The sequence below is a fragment of the Prionailurus viverrinus genome, chromosome F1 (assembly GCF_022837055.1).
Source record: "Prionailurus viverrinus isolate Anna chromosome F1, UM_Priviv_1.0, whole genome shotgun sequence".
Taxonomy (NCBI): domain Eukaryota; kingdom Metazoa; phylum Chordata; class Mammalia; order Carnivora; family Felidae; genus Prionailurus; species Prionailurus viverrinus.
The window spans coordinates 62,920,484-62,944,017 of NC_062577.1; the positions used below are offsets into that span (position 1 = coordinate 62,920,484).

A 23,534-nucleotide genomic window follows, 5' to 3' on the forward strand; every position below is an offset into this window, starting at 1 on the left:
AACAACGTACCTACTCCCATTAGACATTTTTAATCTTTTCCTGACTCCCTTCTCTGCCACTCAGCCTGTGAGGGCTCCCTCTCCCTCCCGCCCCTTTGCCCTCTCCTCCCCGTCTTCCCACCTCCTGCCCTTTCTCCCTCTCCAGGCCTCTCCCTTGCTAGAATCTCTCTAACAAGGAACCATTATTAGGTGGAACCATTTAATTGCTGTACTGTGTTACTTGAGCATTTCCTTAGGGTCTCATGCTCCAAAGAAAGTAATTTCTTTTGAATAAATACAGCGTCTCCCTAAGAGGAATTTTGGGGAATATGATTTTCTTCATTTCATTACACAGAATAAATTGGGTGAGTTTTAAAAGTAAAGGGTTTCAACGTTGAGAAATTTGGTAAATAGAATAAAGAGCTTTACCAAGTCCCAAGTCTCCTTAGTGTAAGATAGCCTCTCTCTAACCACATCTGGGCTGAGAAAGGCTGCCTGCAGCTCGAACCTTTCTTTGTAGATCGTTGTTTCGGCGAGACCAGGGCCAGTCGGTTGACGTTATCAGCAGCCGTCCATCAGCTCAAGGACAAAGGCCAGCTTGTCTTTTGAACTGAAATTGTCCCTGGGATCCTTAATAATCTTTCTCTGAGAACAGGTTTCTTGATTTTGGATCAAAAATAGATTCCTTGTGGAGTGGTGGTCTATGAGCCGCCCCCCGCCCAACTCTGGTCTGTGATCGAGTCCTTATTGGCTCATGATCAACTCTCCCCAGCTTTATTGAGGCTGGAGCCCATTAGAAAAATAATAATGAGGGCCACCTGGGTGGCTCAGTTGGTTGCGTGTCCGGCTTTGGCTCAGGTCGTGATCTCCTGGTTTCTGAGTCCGAGCCCCACGCGGGGCTCTCTGCTGTCAGCACAGAGCCCCTTTTGGGTCCTCTGTCCCCCTCCCTGTCTTTCCCCTGCTCATGCTCCCTCTCTCAGAGATAAACCTTTAAAAAACAATATTAGTTTCCATTTATTAGCAAGGTGCAGCTCCAAGTGCTCTCTAGGCGCTTAGTATGTTCTGATTGTCACGACCACACAAGAGGCGGGCATTGTTGTTTCCGTATTGTCCCAGGCAACTGAGGCCGTGAGTGATTAAGGGGCTCCCCACAAACCACACAGCACTGTAATTTCCATCGATGTGTCCTCGGTGTCCGTGTTCTGCAGTGCCCCGAAGTCTCTGGTGGGCATCCTGGAAGCACGGGTTCTTCTAACTAAAGGGGCTGCAGAGATCATTAATCCTATACCCTCATTTGACACATTTGTAAATTGATCGCAGACGTCCCGGTTAGAGCCATTCTGATCCCAAGCAAGAATTGTGTGATAGTATATGACACGTTCAGAGACACCTTGGAGGTAAATTTAGTAACTTGGCTTCCTGAAGCTTTGAAACACCTTGTCCTTAACGACCTTCTAAACGAAGACAGTTGGGCAGTGATTGCATCACGGGAAGGAGGGGAGACAGACAAAGTCGCTGAGCTCAAACGGCAAACTGCTTACTTCGAAGTGTTTTCTAGGACTCTCCCAGAGCAAACTCCTCTCCCCGCGGAAACCTTCCAGATGCTTCTGCCTCGTTATTGCAGATAGGTCTGTGATACTGCACTGACAATGAAGTTAGAGTGTACTCCGCGTTTCGTAGTCTTTATGCTTTTCCTGAGGGCGGTGTGATGCCTGTCTCTACTGTGTCTGAAATAGATCTGCGGAATTGAGCAAAGTTTGCTTAATTACACATTGTTCTTTCCTACGGCCGGAGCGTTCTTTTCTTGTGAGAACGTCTAAGACAGTGGAAAATATTGAGTTGCAATAATAAAAACCAAGGGGACCATCATGTATTCATTTATTAAAAATACTCATCATAGATTATTCTGTGCCGATAACTAGCAAATGTTGTAAATAAGACTTGGAATGCCACAGCTCTCCTGGAATGCATATTCTAAGGAGGGGAGTTTGGTAAGAAACAAGGAATAAATGAATAAAATAAGTGTTCTAAGGACAGGAATACAGATGATAGGGTTTGTGGCAAGGAGCTGCCTTATACTGACGGGGTGGTCGGGACAGTCCGCTCCTTGGAAATGACATTTGGGGTGGAAACCTCTTCTGAGTGACCGCATAGAACCAACCAGGCCATGATACAGGGCGGGGATTGGCACTTTTTTTCCCCCCCGAAGAAGATCAGAGAGTAAATATTCGAGGCTTTGCAACCTGTGTACTCTCCGTCTTAACTCTGCAACTCGGCCATTGTAGTCTGAAAGCAGGAGTAGGGAAAAGAAATGGGTGTGGTCGTGTTCCAATAAAACTTTATTTGTAATAACAGGCAGGGGCAGAGGACCTGAATTTGGCCCGCAGACCATGATTTGCCATTCTCTGATCCAGGGGAAGGAGCATTTGCAGGCAGGCGGATAGCAAGTTGAGAGACCCAAACCTGGATTCAGGCTTTGTATTCTTGGAACGGGAGGGAGGTGTGTGGCTGCGGAATGGTGAGTGGGAGGGAGAATTAGGGGTCAGAGATACAGGTAACAGGTAGGTCTTTGCAGACCCGAAAAAGACATTGGCCTCTTATTCTAAGTGCAGAGGGAAGCCACAGGATGGTTCGGTCAGGGGACAGTGACACTATCTGCTCTGCATTGTAGACGGTTTCTGGTGTTGGGTGGTGACTATTGCATGGTACAGGAGAGGGCAGCAAGGAGGTGTCTTAGGGGCTGGGCTGTTCGAGGAATCCAAGCTAAATACGGTAGTGAAGGCAGGGAGAACTGGGCAGGGGTAGCAGTTTGAATCTCTCTCCACAGTCCCTTAACTACATATGAGCTCTGAGCTTCATTTCCTCCAATAGCTAAGTACAGATAAAATTCCTATTTTATTTGTTAGGACAAAATAAAACCGCGAGTCAAATGTCCAACACCTGGTTGGCTTTCAGTTATATTGGTTCTTTTCCCCATCTTGGTCTATAGATCACATTCTGTCTCCTTTCTCCCGTCCCTTTTCTCCTCCTTACCTCCTTTTTCCATATTTCTTTCTTTCCGTCCACAGATACTTAATGGTGAACTGGATTAAGTACTTGGTACTTAATCACGCTGGCAGACACAGAGGTATCTTGTTTTTAAACATGTGCTGGCTTGGGTTGTTGGGTGCCCCCAAAAGCGAAACTTACTCTGGTCTCTTTTGTTTTTCTCTGTTATTTCCTTGATAAGACAAGCTGCCACTTTAAAAGTTCCAGCTATTTGTATAGATAATTAGAGACCATGTCACCTTGGGGAAGATCTCATTTGTTCTGGGAAGAATCACTTAAAGAATCCCAGTGATTATGAAAATATATTGGAAGGTATGTCCTGGGGTGGGAGAAGATACATATACATTTTCGATGGCCTGACACGGACGCCTTAACGTGTGACCCTTGCAAGTATGCAGCCCCAGAGGATTGCTGGGAAGGACAAGATTATTAACATATTCACAGTGATCGAGGTGGTGAGGCAGGGTTCAAGATCCCTCATTGTGTCCCATCACCACGGCCCGGGGTGGGACAGAAGAATCACAGGTCGGACTTTGCTCCAACTCTCCCTGTCTGACACATCTTTTGCATTTGTACTTTCAACGAAATTTAAAATTAAAGCCTATAGTCATCCCACATTTTCCCACTGAGTGATTTACCTTCCCAGGGGAAATATATTTGCAGCCAGCTTTTAATGATCTATCTTTCTGTTGCAGGATGGTATTGAAAAGTATACTAATTTCAAATCGGCTAGCTTGGGCTGGCTAGCTTCGTATTGTTGGACAGGTCCCCTAAAATTTTCTGGACTCTGTTTAGTACTTGATCCTCTCCACGTCTCCTCTAGCTCAGTGACGCCACAACAGGGCCGACCTGCAGACCGGCACTATGACTTTGGAGGTCCAGAGGGGTCAGGGATGAGCAGGGCAAAAGTAAACTCTAACAGAAGCAGTGGTCTGTAGAGAAAATACCCTATAGATCCTTTTTGAAACTAGGTTCTACTCAGAGGACATATTTTCAGAAATCACTTTGGTTGAAGAAGTGTTTGGAATCTGTCAACAGATTTTTAGTCCTCGATCATCGCTATCTGCCCCATACCCAGACCCCACTGTGCACCTTTCCTGAGGATCCGGTCCAGGAGAACACATCAGAAAAGCCTTAAGATAGTATCTTACGGCAATAGGCACATTGATCCGGATGCTTGAGTGTAAGAAAGATAGACGTTCTTTCTTCTTGGGAGGATACCTGTAAATCACCAAAGCCGGGTGAATGTTATGGCAAAAAATGATTGAAGGCAATTAGAATAGGGGCGCCTGGGTGGCTCCGTCGGTTAAGCGTCCAACTTCTGCTCAGGTCATGATCTCACCGTTTGTGAGTGTGAGCCCCGCATCCGGCTCTGTGCTGACAGCTCAGAGCCTGGAATCTGCTTTGGATTCTGTGTGTGTCTCTCTCTCTGCCCCTCCCCTGCTCACCCTCTGTCTCTCTCTCTAAAAAATAAACATTAAAAAAAAAGAAAGTAATTAGAATGAAATTTTTTAAGGGAAAGGAAATAGAGTTATTAGAAGAGAGATTTGGGGTTAATGCACTGAAGGAGAAAGATTAACTCTAGGTTCACATTCATCACCCAGAAAAAATCATTGGACCATTTTTTGTACACATGCGGAGAGGACCTACACATCGTGGGACCCGTGGATGCCACTTTTTTGCATTTAACTGAAATTGGTATTCATATTAAATCTGTTTCATGTGACGATGAGCCAAAATGGATTATTTTAAACATGAGAAGCCACGTTTTCTTACAGATTTCTTTCTTTCTTTCTTTTTTTTTTTTGCGCTGAATAAAATGAGGTGGCAATCCAAATGCTAACTAATTAATGACTGAATGCTAAACTAATTAATGGCTGAGGAAAATAGTGAGCATCTATATGATGGTGTATTTTGAAGCCTTTAATTTAAGTATCATCCTTATGAAGAGTCCCCAGTAGTATAGAGAAAAGCTTCTACTGTATTAAGCGAAAAAGCAACATGTGACTTTTTTATATAAAATATCTCTGTGAAGTAAAAAACCAATGAGAGGAAACGTGCTTTCCAGTTAGTTGGATTTTTACAATCTCTCCTATATTCTTCCTTATATATTTTGATATTTTATTTTTCCAGAATGGGCATTTATTACTTTAGAATTGGGAAACTAGTCTATAGCCATACCACCCTGAACGCACCCGATCTCGTCTGATCTCGGAAGCTAAGCAGGGTCGGGCCTGGTTAGTACTTGGATGGGAAAACTGGGAAACTAAACACTCCTATGAAAACCTTGTGTATAGTCGGTACCATTTCTGAATATACGAGAAATCTGTTGGATCGTTGTGAAAACAAGAGCTGTGGATAGATGCAAATAATCAGAAAGGATCCGGAAGCCGCAGAATGGCTGACGGGAAGGGATGGTCTTTTTTGGAAGGATACAATTGGAAATGATTCTTACAGGGTATCCTATTTTGGGGTGTTGGTGTAGAGTTTCAGAAGGGTTCCCGGACCACAGATACCAGAAGCTTCTTTCCTCTTCTTCAAGAAGAGAGAACACGAGGCAAGTTGGGTAGATGGCGATGCCACTGAGTGTTGGTTAGCGGAGCAAGTGCCCAAAATGACACCAACGGCCAACGACACAAAACACTGCTTACGTGAAAGCTGAAATTAATTTCATGCCTTCAGCAGAGGGGAGCTCTTTGCCCCTTTTCAATTAGCCCCTTTCTGTTTACATAGACACCTCTGCCACCGGGTCTTCTCAGTCACCCACTTGAATGCTACTCATGAATTTTGAGGCCGAGTCCTCAGTTTTCCATTTATCTCTGTGGGACTCTCCTCAGAGAAATCCTTTGCTCTCCCAGCCTGACTCTTCCCCTTGTGTGGATGGCTCCCCATTTCAGTTTCTCAGAGGCTCTCACCTGCATTTCCAACTTTCTGTTGAGTATTTCCACTCGAAGTCTTTAGAAATTTTTTTTAATGTTTATTTATTTTTGAGAGAGAGACAGAGCACGAGCAAGGGAGGGGCAGAGAGAGCGGGAGACACAGAATCCGAAGCAGGTTCCGAGCTCCCGGCTGTCAGCACAGAGCCCGACATGGGGCTCGAACTCACAGACTGTGAGATCGTGACCTGAGCTGAAGTCGGACGCTTAACCGACTGAGCCACCCAGGCGCCCCTTGAAGTTTTTATAATCACCTCAAAGTCTACATTGTGTTCACAACACAACTGCTCCATATTTCATATTCTTTACGAATCCCCTCATGACCGAGAGTGACCAGAGTGATTTTGTACTCCACCCTCTTCCTCAAGCTCCTCCTTGAATCTGGGCCCAGAACGTGGTTTGTCATATTTATATAATGAGTTACATTGTTTCCTCCCCTGATGCTCTCATCATTGTGGTTCAGGTTCCAGTCCTCTCGTTATAAATGACGTTTGGGGAACAGGGAGAAATGTTCTGAATGTGGTATAGGGTCTCCATTATAGACTAGGTTGTGTCTCCACTGGGATTTGGACACGTCAGGGGCAGGCCTCCAGGAATCCACTTACATAAAATACTTTGGTGAAGGGATTCCTACAGGGAGGGAGGGGGCGTGGAGGAGGAGGCTGGAGAGAGGCACGTTTTCTTCCCTGGTGTGGAGTCGGGAAGAGGGGCCGCATGACAGGCCGGCTCTGTGGGCGCTGTTGTGCATACACAAGTCTGCCCCTGCTGTCCGGTAACAGTGATGGAGATTGGGGAAGTTTCTCTACTCTCGAAACTGCAGGGACTCAGTGGCAGGCAGCCTAGGGCCTGTCGCTAAAATACCAGACATAACCAAAGCACATCAAGACAAAATGAAGCCATGCACAGAAGGTGGTGGTGGGTGGTGTGTATAGGGGGTTAGAGCTTAAGAGATGTGTCCTCTTCCTGAATGGGAATGGTCAATATTATACAAATATGGAGAATCGATTTTTTTTTTTAATTTAAGTTCAAGTGAGTCAACATGCAGTGTAGTCTTGGCTTCAGGAGTAGAACCCAGTGATTCATCACTTACATACAACACCCAGCGCTCATCCCAACAAGCGCCCTCCTTAATCCCCATCACCCATCTAGCCCATGCCCCACCCACCTCCCCTCCGGCAACCCTCAGCTTGTTCTCTGTACTTAAGAGTCTCTTCTGGTTTGCCTCCCTCCCTTTTTTTTTTTTTAATTTTTTTAATGTTTATTTATTTTTGAGAGAGACAGAGACAGAATGGAGTGGGTTAGAGGCAGAGATAGAGAGGGAGACACTGAATCCGAAGCAGGTTCCAGGCTCTGAGCTGTCAGCACAGAGCCCGACATGGGGCTCAAACTCACAGACCGTGAGATCATGACCCGAGCCGAAGTCGGATGCCCAACCGACGGAGCCACCCAGCCCCACCTCCCTCTCTGTTTTTATCTTATTTTTCCTTCCCTTCCCCTCTGTTCATCTGTTGTGTTTCTCTAATTCCACGTATGACATCTTTCTCTGAATTATTTCACTGAACATAATACCCTCTAGTTCCATCTACGTTGTTGCAAATGGTGGATTCTATTCTTTTTCATTACCAAGTAGTGTTCCATTATATATACCACATTCACATGCACCCCAGTGTTTATAGGAGTGCCGTCAACAATAGTCAAAGTATGGAAAGAGCTCAAATGTGGAATTGATTTTTGGCAAATTGCCAAAGCAATTCAGTGCAGAAAGGATAATCTTTTCAAAACAGGATGTTGTAATAACTGGATTTCTGGATGGGAAAAAAAGGAACCTTGACCTAAACCCCGTATCTGACACAAAAGGTAAACGTATCCCACATCTGTCTGTGTACAACCTAACACCATGGAACTTTTAGGAGAAAATCTTCCTCAACCGGAGTTAGGCAGCACATTTTCAGATAGGATACAAAAACATAATCGTTAAAGACAAAATTGATAAATTGAACTTCCGAATTGAAAAATCTTGCTTTGTGAAATAACTATAATGCAAAGGAAAAGACAAGCCACGGACCAGCATAAAATATTTGCAAATAATATATCTGCCAGTAGACCTCTATCCAGAATGTGTGAAGAACTCTCAACGCTTAAGATGAGGAGACAGCCCAATTAAAAAAGGCACAATAGTTGCTCACTTTACCAAAAAGATGTAAGGATGATAAAGACGTGAAATGCTGTTCAACCTTGTTAGCCATTAGATAAATATAAAGTAAAATCACTATAACACAACTGCACACCTATCAGGATGGCAGAAATAAAAAATACCAACAATACCAGCAGTTGACGAAGATGAAGAGCCTCAGGGATTTTCCTATTGGGAAAGCATGTCGGTATAGCCACTCTGGAAAACAGTTTGATGGTTTCTTATAAAGTCAAACACACACTCATCCTATGACCTAGCGACTCAATTCCTTGTTATTGCCCCAAAGGAGCAACCACTAGAAAAGCTGTACGAAGGGAGACACTCGAAATACTATGGAAAAATCAAGATGTAATTCTCAAACATGTTCAAATAAACCAAAGGAAGGCATGAAAAAGAGATAAAATAGAAAACGAAATACAGTGGGCTTGAGCCCTGAAATATCAATCATTACTTTAAGCGGTCTAAATAGGTCCTCTTAAAACAGAGATTGGTACGGTGGATTTAATAACAATGACCCAGCTATATACGCTCTACAAAACACTAAATATGGTATTGGCTAGTAGAAAATAAAAGGACGGAAAATAACAATCGAAAGAAAGGAGGAGTGGCTATTTTAATAGCAGATTAAAGTAGACGTCAAAGAAAAGTACTGAGGGTTATAGATTTGGGGAGGAAGACCACAGAAAGTGCCGTTCTCATTACATCAGAAACATTCTCCCAATAGGACTTCCCACTGTTGATGTTAATCTGGGTGACCTGGATAGGGTGGTTTTACAGGTTTCTGAAATAAGTGACTCTTTGTATCCCACCTCCCTACCGTACTCTTTGGAAAGAAATCACCATGTGTGCCTCACTCTTCTTTTTGTTTGTTTGTTTATTTTTGAGAGAGAGCTAGATGCAAGCAGGGGAGGGGCAGAGAGAGAGGGAGAGGAAGAGAATCCCAAGCAGGCTCGGCACCATTGTTAGTGCAGAACTCAGCGCGGGACTCGAACTCACAAACTGCGAGGTCCTCACCTGAGCCAAAATCAAGAGTGGGATGCTTAACCGACTGAGCCACCCAGGCGCCCCTGCAGTTCACTCTTAATGCAGTTATACTCCACCACCTTGAGAGTAGGGTATGTATAGAAACTATTTGGAATTCTTCTCCGCCCAGATTTGTCTGTTTTCCTCCACTTATTTCTATCATATCAGTATGGACTTGAACGTATTTATTTTATCTTTTGGTTTATAATCAGACACTACTTTGTTGCTGAGATTGCTCCCGTGTTGGCCACGGAGACCTTCTGGCATACCCAAACGATTGAGTGGTCTGACCACCTTCTTTCAGGCTCTACAGGTGTTTCAGGCTCCTCTTGAATATTTCCTGTCCTACGGTAGCCACTTACGCAAGATTCCTAGATCCTTCTAATGGAGAATGGTATGAGAAACCAAGATCTGGGTTCCTATGATCCGTTACCACACAGATCATTCCTAGCCCTCGCTTCTTGCTTGTCTGTAACTTCCCACACTCACTCACAATTCTGCCATCTGCCATCCATTTTCTTATGGTGCGATTCCAGGATACCTTTATGGCACTTTAAGAATTGTTAACCTGAACCCCTGTGGGCAGCAAATTTCAAAATTTGAAGACACTGCTTGTGTGTAGGTCCTTTTGTGTTTAGCCTTCGGGGAGTTGACTCCTTTTCAGAGTTATTGAGGTCAGCATTTCCCCCTTCCGCCTTCAGTGGGGTTGTTTTGTGTGTTTGTAATACAGTTAAGACTCTCTTGCTTCAGCCTGCATTCTATTCTGGGATCTCAGTCTCCTGAAATGATTTCTCTTTCATTTGCATACATTAAGGTTCACTCTACTGCAACATGCTATGGGGGTTGACGGATGCATAGTGTCGTAGCCACCGTGATAGTATTCTGTGGAATAGTTTCACAACCCTAAAAAAAATCCCCTGTGCTTCCTCGTTTCAACTTTCTCTCTTTCTCAGGCCCCTGGCAACCACTGATCAGTGATCTGTGTGCAGTCTCTATTGCTTTGCCTTTTACATATGTGTGTGTGTGTGTGTGTGTGTGTGTGTGTGTGTAAATATGTGCGTGTGTGTGTATAATCTTTCTCTCTAGAGTCCAGAAATTCACTTCACCACTACACTCTCAGCAGTTAGCACCAGCTCTAATCCTCTTAACAGAGGGCCAGGCTTGCTTCGGAAGTTCCAAATGCTTTTCTGATTTGTTTTTACGTGGAGAAAAGTGGATTCCAATCTTTCCTAAAATCTTAGCCGGTTCTTCACGAAAACGCCATTACAGCTTGCATTTCTGCCAGAGACGCTCTTCCTCTGGGGTCCCCATTGATTGGCTAGGGTGAGGCCCCAGCGGCCCTTCCAATGGGGGACACGAATTCTCTCTGGAAAAAGGTTCAGGGACAAGGTCTCATTGTATCTGGGAAATCTGAGGCTCTGGGGAGTTCTCTAGCACATCACGATCTGTCCTGTGAATTGCCCCTGGGTGAGGATATACTCTGGATAAACAGAAAGTGCCTGCCGGCTTGTCCAAATTCAGGTTTGGTTTTCACCCCTTGGTCACTTTTAGCCTTGTTTCTACATCGGAGAGCCTCATCCCTGCCTCCTTTCTGGGGGGTGATTCTAAGAACCTAGTGAGATAATGGTTGGGAAAGTACCTTAGCGCAAGAGGCCTCATTATGGAAGAGGTGTTTGCCATAAAGGGATACCGAGTGTGAGCAGTGACCAAAATAATCCCAGGAAACCGGAGGGATTCCTCTCACTCAGGTGGTGAATGCAGCCAAGTGTTCTGACTGTTGAGCAGGTCAGGGAAAAGTTCTGTGGACCGTTCCTCCGGGGGGTGAGAAGGGGCTGATGAAAACTTCTGATTCCATGATATCTGGGTGTGAAGCTCTTCCTTTTAGACAACGTTTCCAGAAAATCTGGGTGATGAGGGTGCAGGGAGTCCACAGTGATTAGGTATTCTGAATGGCGCTGGTCTGGAGCTGAGCAGCCCTTGGGCCCAGGGGGTGGCCCCACACATACATAACAAAAGCCTGTTGCTTAGGTAACAAGCGTTTATTTCACCAAACTCCTGCCTACCGGGCCCTTTCCCTCTAGAGAGAGAGAGCTTTACGTAGATCACAAAACAAGATCCCCAGGCTTAGATCTTTGTCCTGAAATATTAAGCACTCTTTGTTCATTTCTCCATCACTTTGCATCATGGCGAGTTCTGCACAAGCCCATCTCCCCTGCAAGATTGAGGGCTCCCTTCTTTGGGCCAGGTGTTTGTTGCTAGGCCCCACGTCTCGCACAGATTCTGGCGTGTAGAGAAGATTCCACGAACGATTGTTGAATGCCTGTCAAGCCCTTCGCCTGCACGATGTTGCTTTTAATCATTTCTTACATGTCTCATTGGAGCTGTGTAAGGACAAGAAGGATGCCCACAGTTCACACAGATGCCCCAGATACTGAATCCCCGTTTGCCCAAATCTTGGGTGATTGCCACTGTTTACAAGTTACAGCCAAAAATTTTTAGTTCAGTACACAAAGCCCTCACAATCTGACCCCAGCCTACCCCTCCGGTCCCATCTCCCTCCACCTCCCCCCATTGTCCCTGGGAGTCAGTACGAAGACTAATTTTTTTTTTTTTTAATCTCCTGAACCTTCCTCTTGGTTTCGTCCCTGTGAATATATTGTTCCTTCTCTTTGGGATTCTTTTCCTCCAACAAATTACCCATCAAGAACTCTCCTACAAATGTTCTAAAGTCAGTTCCCACTGGAGATCACCTCCTCTGAGACTCCCCTGACATCTCCAGCACCTTCTCTCCCTCCCTTCCGTCTGCAGGCTTTTGTATATATAACCTATTATAGAGAATTGAAACCATACTTTTAAATGTTTGTCTCTGCCGCTAGAATCTGAGTTTCTTGAAGACACGCAGGCAGGGTCTTTCCATCAGTCTTTCCCAGAATCCAGTGCATGGCCCTGTGTGTCTTTACTACCCGTGACATACTGTCTGAATTAATAACAGCTGAACTGACCCAGGAGGGTCTTGGAATGTGGCCTCAAACCCGACAAGCTCTGGGTTTGCCAGGATCTCTAATTAAACTGTCTATGGTCAATCACCATCTTTAATAAGCAGTTTTGCTAGAAACTGGGATAAACGAAAGCAGCCGGGGAAGGAAATCTATTTCCCCTTGCTCTCCCCTCCGGAGGCCATTCTCCCTATCCACACAGTCACTTATTACTTGACATGTCGTGGGGAAACAGATTCGAACAGGGACTCCAGTTTGAGAAATCCTCATGCTCTTAAGTAGGAAGGAATCGTAGGAACAAATGCATCCCTTGGATTCTGCCATTTCCTCTCTGTTGCCTTCATTAGAAACCAAAAAGTCCATGAGGGATCCTGGGCTCACACTACTTCCTGACCTTGTTTGTCTATTTACCCACAAAAATGGGGCTAATGCTTTGTTCAGGGGCTTCTCAAGTTTGCAGACTCACAGTTGGATGCTGCTGCTGTTCCTCTGCCTCCTTATGGGGCAGGTCTCTGGGAGCCAAGGGCACATGGTTCTGCTCCTGTTGCTGCTGAGAGCGGATGCTGAGAGCCTCAGGAGAGCACTTCCTGTCTTGTCAGGAAAGCTTCCTGCCAGTGGCCCGGAGCAGAGCATCCTTGACCTCCTTGTTCCTCAGGGTATACACCACCGGGTTCAGCAGGGGGGTGATGACGGTGTAGGTCACCGAGATCAGCTGGTCCTGATCCCTGGTGTTCTCCGACTTGGGCTTGAGGTAGGCGACGGAGGCACAGCCGTAGTGGATGACGACCACCGTGAGGTGAGAGGCGCAGGTGGCAAAGGCCTTCTTCCGGCCCCGGGCGGAGGGGATCTTGAGGATGGTGGAGACGATGAGGACGTAGGAGATGAAGACCAGGCCCATGGGAACCACGAGCACCAGCACGCTGATGATCACGGTCAGGGTCTCGTTGACCGAGGTGTTGACGCAGGAGAGCTTCATTACAGGTCGGATGTCACAGAAGAAGTGGGCCACCTTCGTAGCACAGAAAGGCAACCTGAACACAGATGTCACTTGCGTCGTCGCCACGATCAGCCCAATGCTGCAGGCGCCCCCCACCAGCTGGACACACACCCTCTTGTTCATGATGACGGAGTATCTCAGGGGGTTGCAGATGGCCACGTAGCGGTCGTACCCCATCGCCGTGAGCAGAAAGCAGTTAGTGATGCCAAAGGTTATGAAAAAGAACATCTGGGTGGCACAGCCTGCCCGTGAGATGGACCGGTTCGTACCTACAAGACTGGAGAGCATCCTTGGGAGAATGACGAGTGTATATACGGTCTCTGAGGAGGACAGCATGCTCAGGAAGAAGTACATGGGCGTGTGCAGGTGAGGGTCCATTCGGATGATGGTCACAATGACCGCGTTGCCGGCCAGGGTCACGACGTACAGTGCAAGGAACACGACAAACAGGCCGAGCTGGTGCTCGCGGAAGCTGGAGAAACCCTGGAAGACGAACTCAGTTATGAGAGTGTGGTTCCCTCTCTCCATGGAGTGGTCGCTAAATCTGAAATGGAGAACAGACGGCGCATAATTTCAACAAGGCTGTTGAAACACGTTTCTCAAATTGATTGAACTCCGTTCTCCGCTGTGAACCTGGCGATGCATTTCCCTGTGCGTTAAAGTCAATCTCTGGGTTTGCTTAAAATACTTCTACTCTGTGGCCATCCATTACAATTTCCCGTGCGTTCCAGAATCATTTTTTGTTTTGTTTTTTTTTTTTGTCCTGTTCCCACAACATGATGATGCACATTCCCACTCACTTCACCCCATGCTTCCTCCTTGACATCTGGAATGCCCCCCCTCCTTTTCTCCTCTTATTTAAGTATTTCCCCGTTCCTCAAGGATTATTGCAGGTGTCCACACAGCCTCCACGGCTGTCGTGCGGCGATGCTCTCACGTTTCCGTGGACCATGTCTCCCGTCAGCACCACGCCATCCACACACCAACCCTCTGCACATTATACCTTCTACAGCTGCGTATCTCACCAGCTCGGGCTTATGGATTAATGAGATAATTGAAAATAACTTAAGGACTGACTGGAGATTTTTTTTTTTCTCTTTCAAGACTAGGAAGCCTCCCTTTGCACACCCTTAGGAAGTAGAGGCAAAGCAGACCCGAAGGCTCATTTTGTTGCCGAGGAAGAAAAGGCGGATCTTTTTTTTTTTTTAATTTTTTTTTCAACGTTTATTTATTTTTGGGACAGAGAGAGACAGAGCATGAACGGGGGAGGGGCAGAGAGAGAGGGAGACACAGAATCGGAAACAGGCTCCAGGCTCCGAGCCGTCAGCCCAGAGCCTGACGCGGGGCTCGAACTCACGGACCGCGAGATCGTGACCTGGCTGAAGTCGGACGGAGAAGGCAGATCTTAACCCACCACCTGCCTCTGCCCCCTGCTGTCTACGCGAGACGGGCATCAGCCGGCAGTGGATAGCCCTGACTCTGGCTACATTATGGGCTCCGCCGTAGCTGCACCTTCCCGAAACTAAAAGGCAAATTTACAGCCACTAGAACTAGTAGGCAGACACCCGCTCTGCAGAGGGAAACAGTGGTGCCGGGGACGATGGAGCACGAACACTCAGGTCTCTCATCTAGAGCCACAGCAGGCCCTGAGTGTGAAAACCAAACAGTCACGCTAAAGTTACGTCACTGCGGTGAGGGTTGGGGTGCAGTCCAATAGCTGTCATATTTCACATTTTTGTCCCGTTAGACAGTAAGCTCCTGTAGGGAACGTAAATTATATTCTGGTTTGCTTCTGCCTATTCAGAACGACTTTGTACGTAAAGTAAATCTCGCCAGGGAGGAAGATTGCTGGGCATGGAGACCTCCTTCACATGCATAAAAATTTACTGACAAGAAGTTGGCCACTGGCTGTTACTCATTTGCACGAAAACTGCTGGAAGAGTAAGGCGACAACAGAAGATATCTCTGAACAGAGAAAATCATTTAACGCTGAAGTACATGGTGAAAGACACTGATCTTCTGTGAGGTCTCTGGGCAGAAACTAGGTGGTGGTCCAGCCATGAGGTGGCCTGGCCCCTCTGCTGTGAAGTCGGCAGCCTGTGTCACTGCTTCTGATTGGTCTAATGACGGACACGGGTGCTGCCAGCAATTAAAGATGCTTAGTGTCCTGCTCTCCACGTGACCGTCCCACCCGAGGAAGAATTGTCCTATCCCAAATACCAGTAGGGTTTCTGCTGAGAATGCACGGGCTAGGGTGCTGTCTGCTCTGGCTGATGCCTGTCTGTCTTGAGGTACAGGGGTAGCTGCTATGACCTGGCTAGCACCCTCCACCCTTGGGAGGCTGTAATTATTCCATGGAAATCAAGGGAAAGAGCACACACATCCTTATAAGGATGCTGATGGATTGTTATGCTACAACAAATTAAAGCCAGCCCATGGCCAACAAGCCCCATCTCATTTCCTGTTCTGGAGAGCACTCACTGTGTCTGCCTGGGGCTGAGTCACGGCAGGAGAGCCGGGCAGGAGGTGGCCGTGGTCTGCAGGTACAGGAAAAGCAGGGTGACCGGGAAGGAGGGCCCGTCATGGGTGGAGGCCGAGAAGACAGCAGATAAACACGCTCTCGCCGGAAGGTGGGCAGCTTGGGAGTCGCAGGCGTCATTGATGGTGCCTCTGTGTGAGCCAGAGAAGATGCTCCCCCGGGAACAGCCAGTGGGGCTCCTGGGGCTCACACCCTGAAGATATCCCAAGAGGCACCCCCCCCCCCCATCCCCGACCCGGGACTGGGAGGATGCAGACTGTAGGCACCTGGGGGCCTTATTATGTGAGGGGCTCATTTACCCAGTCCCAGGGTTGGCCGTTTGGGAGCTTGGGGCAAGTTTTTGCTTCAAGTAGAAACAGCATCAGATAAAGCTGGTTTATTTAGTTGAATTTTTCTTGTTAGAGTCCATAGGCACCTTGTAGTTTCTTACAGATGTGCCTTGGAAAGCCACAGTTTCCAAACTCAGGCAGCTCAAGCTTGGCGCCGTATCGGGACGCTCAGGCCCCTGCCCGGTTTAAGAAAGTGGTTTTCTCTTTGGAATAAACGTAGTCAGCTTTGGCCCTGGCTTTGCAGAGGAGCAGTTCAGGCCGCCTGGCCGCTGGCCGCCTGGGAAGTGAAGGAAATCTCTTTGGTTCTAAAGACCCTCTCTTGGGGGCCAGGGAATGGATGGGGGCTGAATACTCTCTTTACCCAGAATCACCCCCTCCTCCATTTGGCAAAACTTCTAGCCCCTCGAGACCTGCCCGATTTGCTTTCCCCTGAAGACTCCCCTTGCGTCTGTCACTTGCTTACCCATGTTCTTACTTGACCACGTGTGCTTACCTGTGTCCATTCATGCTTCAGGCACCGGGCATTGCCTGGCCCGGGGCTAGTTGCTGGGGGCAGGGAAATAGGGGACATGCTTCTTCAGCCTTCCGGCAGCTCACGGTTTAATTTCAGTGACAGAGGATTATGGTCAACTAAAATGAGTGGGGGCAGGGAGGGGATGGTCCTGGATTAGACGCAGGTTGATCACAGAACAAAATTCTGTAGCCAAAGACCAGGCTACAGCAAGGTCTTAGAGTACTGAGATTTTACCAGTTTTTTTTTTTATTTTTTTAAATGTTTTTTTAATTTATCTTTGAGACAGAGACAGAGCATGAGCAGGGGAGGGGCAGAGAGAGAGGGAGACACAGAATCCGAAGCAGGCTCTAGGCTCCGAGCTGGCAGCACAGAGCCCGACGCGGGGCTCGAACTCACGGACCTCGAGATCATGACCTGAGCCGAAGTGGGACGATCAACCGACTGAGCCACCCAGGCGCCCCTACCAGTTTTTTTTAAGGGCCCCTTAAGTGATTTAACTTATGCCTCGTGCTCAGGGACTTCCAAGTCCGTTAGTTACTGGCCCTTGAGGGCCACCAACTACCCTGCACCTTCTTCCCACCTGTGTGGTGACCCTGCTCCCCTGCAGGATTGATGGGGCAGCCGTATGAGGCATCCGCGAGGATGCTAATGTCACAGGGCAGGCCAGAGGTCAGTTGGGGTTGATCTAGGTGGGGGTGGCAGGGGTCTCGGGAGGAGGCACAGAGGTGAGAGACATCTGAGGTGAATGGGCTTGTGACTGTGTGTGTGGATCAAGGGAGAGGAAAGGACCCGTACGCTAATCTCAAGTTCATTCATGCCAACTCCCTGAGACTCCAATCTGCATTGCTTCCTCTTGGATCAGAGAATTTGACCCAAATGACCCCCCGTTGATAATGGTGGACCCCTAAGGTGGGAAGGGTGGCTGTGGGATCCTAAAAAGGAGGGAGGGAGGAGAGTTGAACAAAATAGCCCCGTGCTCGATGATGCCTTTGCTTTGGGACAAATCAGGAGGATTTTGGAAACGGCTCACTTGGGTACGTGGTGTCAGAATGTGGTGCCTGGTGAAAACGAGAGGCGGAGCTTACGGAACGCTCGACACGTTTTTGTCTGAGTCCTCCAAGTGACCCGCATCCTTATTTCACGGATGAGGGCTTTGATGCGAGACAGGAGGGAGCATGTGGGGTGACTCGAGAAACAAAGCTGGCGGGGCAGCCGGGAGACCCGCGGCCAACTCCCTCGGCTCGGCAGACCACGTTATGTGGGGGGCCAGATTCCAGTAGCCCTTACTAGGGCTCCTTTGTGACTTTCACGTTAATTTAGGATGCCAGTCTAGACTTCCTAATGGTGCCTTAGAACGGTTATGGGGGGTTTCAGAGCCCTGAAGAGGGCTGACTACAGATGTTGCTGAGGTCGGCATGGTTCCTGAATGTCTTAGTTCGGGCTGCTGAACAAAATAACCCCAGACTGGGTGGTCAGCCAGACAGTTATTTCTTGCCGTTCTGGAGGCTGAGAATCCTAGATCAAGGTACCAGGAGATTCAGTTCCTGATGAGGGCTTGCTTTCTGGATTGCAGATAGGTGGTTTCACTCTTTGTCCTGATACTTTGGAGAGGGGGAGAGAGAACCCTCTGCATCTCTTTTTTTTTTTTTTTTAACGTTTATTGATTTTTGAGACAGAGAGAGACAGAGCATGAACGGGGGAGGGGCAGAGGGAGAGGGAGACACAGAATCGGAAGCAGGCTCCAGGCTCCAAGCCGTCAGCCCAGAGCCCGACGCGGGGCTCGAACCCACGAACCGCGAGATCATGACCTGAGCCGAAGTCGGATGCCTAACCGACTGGGGCGCCTGGCATCTCTTCTTAAAGGGCCCCAAACCCATCATGACCCCACCCTCATGGCCTTGCCTAAACCTAATTCCCAGGAGCTCCGTCTCCAAGTACCATCCCACTGGAGGAAGGGCTTCAGCGTGTGAATTCGGGGGACATGATTCAGTCTGTAGCAGTGAAGTTAGGTCTGCTCTCACACGCACCCTAACCCTGTCCTTCTTATCCAGAGCTGGGGGCTCTAGGTTTTTACGTGTGAACACTTTTTAATCTTAAAATACTTCCTGGCTTGATACTTAGTTGAATCATACTCGTGTGCTGTTTGCATCTATTGTTGGGGAAAAAAAACAAACTCTGAAAAAGAGTGCCACAAATTTAGTAATCGCTACATTGCCAAATGGATTACAGCACAAAAATAGCTCGACGTGTGTTTGTCAGCATGTAACAGGCCTGCCTCTGCAGACCACACCCTTGAATCCCAGCACCAACTCCAGGCTTTCAGAGACAAGGGGGGATGACACCATGAGAAGCAGCTGGCAGGCCAGCATCTGGGCAGGGCACTGGGGAAGGGGGTCTGAGGTAGGAACTGAGGTGGGGGCGGGGGGAACGTGGCTTATTAAGATGTGGCAGGTATGTAACCCAGAAGTGACTCTTGCCAGACCCTGAGGGAACAGGTTTCAGGGACCGAAGTCTGGGAGCACAGACCACTGGGTGGGGCGGGGGAGGGCCCCTTGCAAAGTCCCTCCCAGGAAGGGGGAGCTCATTCGGTGAATGGAGAACTCGGTTGTCCAAACTGGGGCCCTGTGTCCATATTGGGGCGATTTGATGTTGACCTAGAGAGCAGTGCGTGGTGGGGGTGGGGAGCAGAGGAGATGCTAACAGTTACAGGTGCTTCCCACGCCCCGGGAACTTGTTGGGTCCCTAAGGTTTCAGGGCCTCAAAGGAACCCTGGAGGTTGGTCTTGCTGGCTGGATGGTGTAGTTAGGAAAGGAAGGCCGTGGTGAGGTTAAGTCCCTTTCCTAGAACACAGGTTCGTAGTGGAGGACCTAAGATCAGGACACGGGCCCCCCTGGCCCCAAAGCCTGCAGTCCCTCTACATTATTACTGCCTGTGTATCTCCTACTTCCGGCCATCAGGGTAAACCAGTGGGGCAGCGAGCGGATGGGCACAGAGTAATCTGATGGGCACGAGCTCTGTCGCCCCATCAACCCCGCCCCCCTGATGGCCTTTGGCCCACTTTATCCTTTTTCTCTTTGCATCCTTAGAGCTGTGCTGAGTGCAGAAAGCGCACCGAGATAGTTGAGGGAAAAGCATATTACGTCCGGAATTCCTGAACTCCCAGCCCCATTTCCAAGACCTAAGGCCGTTCTGGGGGGAATTGGAGCCCTGCGTAAATTTGCAACGTATGGCGCCTACTTCTGCAATTATTATCAAGGCGGAAAGCTGGCTAAAGGCATCCCCGTGAGCCCGTAATGCAGCTACAGACTCTGGGGCTGGGTTGCACGTTTTCGGGTCCTGTTGAGGGTCCACGTGCCCAGCTCTCTGACCCTCGGGACCTTCCCTGATCTCTTCAGGCTTTGGGTTTCCCATCTGTAAGATAAATAACAAAATAGCTCCTAGATCCATACTGAGGGTTAAATACACAAAGTGCTTGAACTAACGCCGGCTATCTAGGATGCGTTCCATAAAGGGACCAAAAGGGACGTCGCAAAGTAGGGGCAGGCAACCTGAAAGGAATCTCATCACGAAAGGAGAAGAGAGAGGAGAGCCGCCTGCTGAGGCCGGTCGTGTTTTAGCCGCTCACAGCGGTCTTCCTTCCTTCTTTTCTTCCTTCTGTTAATAACACCCAAGCTGCAGGTACCAGGCACTGTGCTGGGTGCAAAGGCGGAGAGGCCGCCCGGGCGGGGGAGGCTGAGGGAGTGTGCGGTGGCCCCGGGCACGCCTGGCCCGGGTCGGGTGACCTGAAGCAGAGCCTGAGCCTGTCCCCGTGCTAGGGACTGAGGGCGTACTCTCGGAAAATGGAGTGAGGGAGGCAGAATGGGATGGGGGCAGAGCTCGGAGGGAATGTGGTCTCAGGCAGCCTGATCGAACGGAAGGCTCTAGAGGGATTGCCATTTTGAGGCAAGGGGGGGTGGCCGTTGTACCTCCCGGGTTATTCAGGCGCTGGCCGCGGACCGCCCCTGGGAGGGTGGGAGTGGGGTATGTGTCCTCCCGCCCCCCCACACTGAGAAAGCCTCCTTTCGGCCAGTGGTGATGGTTCAGAGTGGGGGCGGGGGCGAGGGGGGCAGCCCACAGAGGGGCCCCGGGCAGAGCAGCGGCCTCCAGTAAATCACCCCCGTGTCCGGGGAGGAGAGGGGACGGGATGTGAAAGATGGGGGCTCTTGTTCTGCAACTCTCAGTATCCAGGAAGCTGTTTTTAGTTTTTGCTTTATCCTTCTCAACCAGGTTGTCCACGGGCTATCAGCGCCCGTGTCTGACGTAGGTGGTGAGGGTTCGGCAGGTAGGAATAGGCGCGAGGTAAATTAATGGAGTGAATTTTTTTTTTTTTATTGTATGAAATACAGCCTAGAGAGTGTTAGGTGTAAATAATGGAGAACTTGTTATTTCAGTGCTCTCGATTTCCATGCCGAGGCCAAGTTCCGATCCCATAAATTCCTGTGATAGATACTATATATTCTTCCCACCCTCACTACCAGTTTCCAGTCCCTTATGCCAAGGGTAACAGGAACAGGGACTAACGTTACAGCACAGCTCCTGAATATGCTTTATCTTGCCTGGTTTTCATCAAGCCTGAGAAGCCCCCCTATTGGTCTTGGGAAATCCATCAATCTCTCGTTCATCTTTTCCTTCCTCGCTTTCCTGTAGCTCTCTCAGTCCTAGCTGCTGCCCGGATCAGGTATTGGGTGCCTGGTGTGAGACTCACTCTCTCACTGCGACCCCTCAGCAAACTGTTGACTTTTACGGAGACCGACCAGCACCTAAGAGAGAGGATTTTTGCCCAAAGCTCTGAGCAAGGCATCCTTGACTTCTTTGTTCCTCAGGCTGTACACAACAGGGTTGAGGAGGGGTGTGATGACCGTGTAGGTCACGGAGATGAGTCTGTCCTTCAGGGAGTTGTGAGACTTGGGTTTTAGGTAGATGACGGAGGCGCAGCCGTAGTGGACGACGACCACCGTGAGGTGGGAGGCGCAGGTGGCAAAGGCCTTCTTCCGGCCCTGGGCAGAGGGGATCTTGAGGATGGTGGAGACAATCAGGACGTAGGAGATGAAGATCAGCACCATGGGCAGAACAAGGACACACAGACTGATGAGCAAGGTAACAAGTTCTTTGATGGTGGTGTCAGCACAGGCCAGCTGCATCAGGGGCCGGATGTCACAGAAGAAGTGGGAGATGACGTTGGCATCACAGAAGGGCAGGCTGAACACAGACGACACCTGAATGATGGCCGTGCTCAGGCCAATGCTCCAGGAGCCACTCGCCAATTGTAGACAAGTCCTTTTGCCCATGACGACTGAATACCGCAGGGGGTTGCAGATGGCCGCGTAGCGGTCATACCCCATGGCCGTGAGCAGGAAGCAGTTGTTGATGCCGAAGGCAAGATAGAAGAAGAGCTGAGTGGCACAGTGTGGGATGGAGATGGCTCGTTGGGGACTGAGGAGACTGGACAGCATGCGGGGGATGATGGCCACCGTATAACAGGTCTCAGAGATGGACAGTACACTCAGGAAGAAGTACATGGGTATGTGAAGTTGACGGTTGAGGCGGATAACGGTCAAGATGATGGCATTGCTGGCGAGGGTCAACAGATACAAGACCAGAAAGACCACAAAGAGAATGAGTCTGTGCTGCCACCCAAAAACGGAAAAACCTTCAAAGGTGAACTCTGTCACGGCGGTCAAGTTGAGTCTTGGCATCGAGGACAATCTGGGTCTGAAAGAGATGAAGCGGGGAGGTTGAACATCCGGGGTGGAAGCAGGAGGCTGGTCCACGGTCCTCGTCAGCCACGTGCAGGGGCGCGAAATGGGTGTAGCTCCCGGTTTCCGAAGCTCTCAGCTTTCAGACACTGGCCAAGTTCACCAAGACTTCCCAAGGTTCGCAGGGGCGTGGTGCTGGGAGGCAGATGCAGGGGGGTGGGGAAGAGAGTAAATACCCGCAGCGAACGGTGGAAGCACCTCACGTGCTTGGCTGGAGGGGCTGCAGACCAGAGAAGGCACCAGACTGAGTGTGCACAGCCTGGAAGTCCGCCCACGCCCCCCTGCTTTGGCCCAGGAGTGACGCACCGCCTGTCAGAGAGCCAGTTGTGAGGGGACCTCCATAGAGCGAGAATTCAAGCCAGGGACAGATCGCTGCCGGAGGCATGATTCTGGGAGGTAGGCGGCCAGACCCAGGTGTGCTCAAAGCACATAGTGTTGTCCTTCCCGTGGGTCAAGTTCAAAATGGCCAGTGTCTGGACTAAGGCGGGGAGAGGAGACACTGCTTTTTTCTCTTGATGAGAGGCTAATGTGTGGACCCAGGACACTATGATCAGTGAATGGCTGATTCTTGCTTTCCTCCCTGTGCTCCCCAAATACCCTGTGTTTCAACACCTGCATCCCCTCCCTTCCGTGTGGAGGGTCGTTTCTGCTTGTTTCCTAGTCTCTAGTCGAGCACAGAAAGCCTCTCAGACATCCTAAAGGTTTGAAGTACTGGTAACTCCAAGACAAGAGTGATAAAAATAACAAAATATTGACGTTTCTAGGAACCTCCGGCTTCAACCTTAGTGTAAGTAGAAGATGCTTGCTTTACTTTGCTCACTTTGTGTGTGTGTGCTCGTCTATAAAATAGAATAATATATCGTCACAGTGTTGCTATGGAGATTATATTAATTACTCTGTGCAAATAGCCAAGCGTAGTTCTTGATATGTAACAGGCAAACGGTACATTCAATTTCTGCTCCTTCACCCACCCTCCCCATCCCCACTTCCAGTTGGGTTCTACTTGAATGTCAGACCCACCCAGACATCGTGCAGGGTTCTCGTCGTTGATTTGTCCCATCTTTATTGACTGCGACGCTCGGTTCTCCCTTCCCACCTTCTGCCCAGTTCTAGATTCTGCACCCTGGAGGGGGGCTGGGGCTGGTCTGGAGTCCAGCACCCCCGTGAGCAAGCCCCAGCTCTAC

At 49.0% G+C, this 23,534-nt stretch overlaps 2 protein-coding genes and 1 pseudogene across 2 annotated transcripts; 1 reads left to right on the plus strand and 2 right to left on the minus strand.

Annotated features, from left to right (window-relative positions):
* Nucleotides 1-5,194: 5,194 nt before the first annotated feature.
* On the plus strand, nt 5,195-5,302 carry LOC125155875 (uncharacterized; annotated as a pseudogene).
* A 7,469-nt stretch (nt 5,303-12,771) lies between these two features.
* On the minus strand, nt 12,772-13,725 carry LOC125155712 (olfactory receptor 10J1-like). The gene has a single exon (XM_047841235.1). It carries the CDS (start codon nt 13,699-13,701, stop codon nt 12,772-12,774), a length of 930 nt encoding a protein of 309 aa, XP_047697191.1. The 5' UTR covers nt 13,702-13,725.
* A 7,342-nt stretch (nt 13,726-21,067) lies between these two features.
* LOC125155708 (olfactory receptor 10J4) lies at nt 21,068-22,460 on the minus strand. The gene has a single exon (XM_047841231.1). It carries the CDS (start codon nt 22,288-22,290, stop codon nt 21,355-21,357), a length of 936 nt encoding a protein of 311 aa, XP_047697187.1. The 5' UTR covers nt 22,291-22,460; the 3' UTR covers nt 21,068-21,354.
* Nucleotides 22,461-23,534: the final 1,074 nt, after the last annotated feature.

Bases quoted from the DNA above. Each gene is read 5' to 3' on its own strand.
- LOC125155712 (XM_047841235.1), bottom strand. From the start codon at position 13,701: ATGGAGAGAGGGAACCACACTCTCATAACTGAGTTCGTCTTCCAGGGT.
- LOC125155708 (XM_047841231.1), bottom strand. From the start codon at position 22,290: ATGCCAAGACTCAACTTGACCGCCGTGACAGAGTTCACCTTTGAAGGT.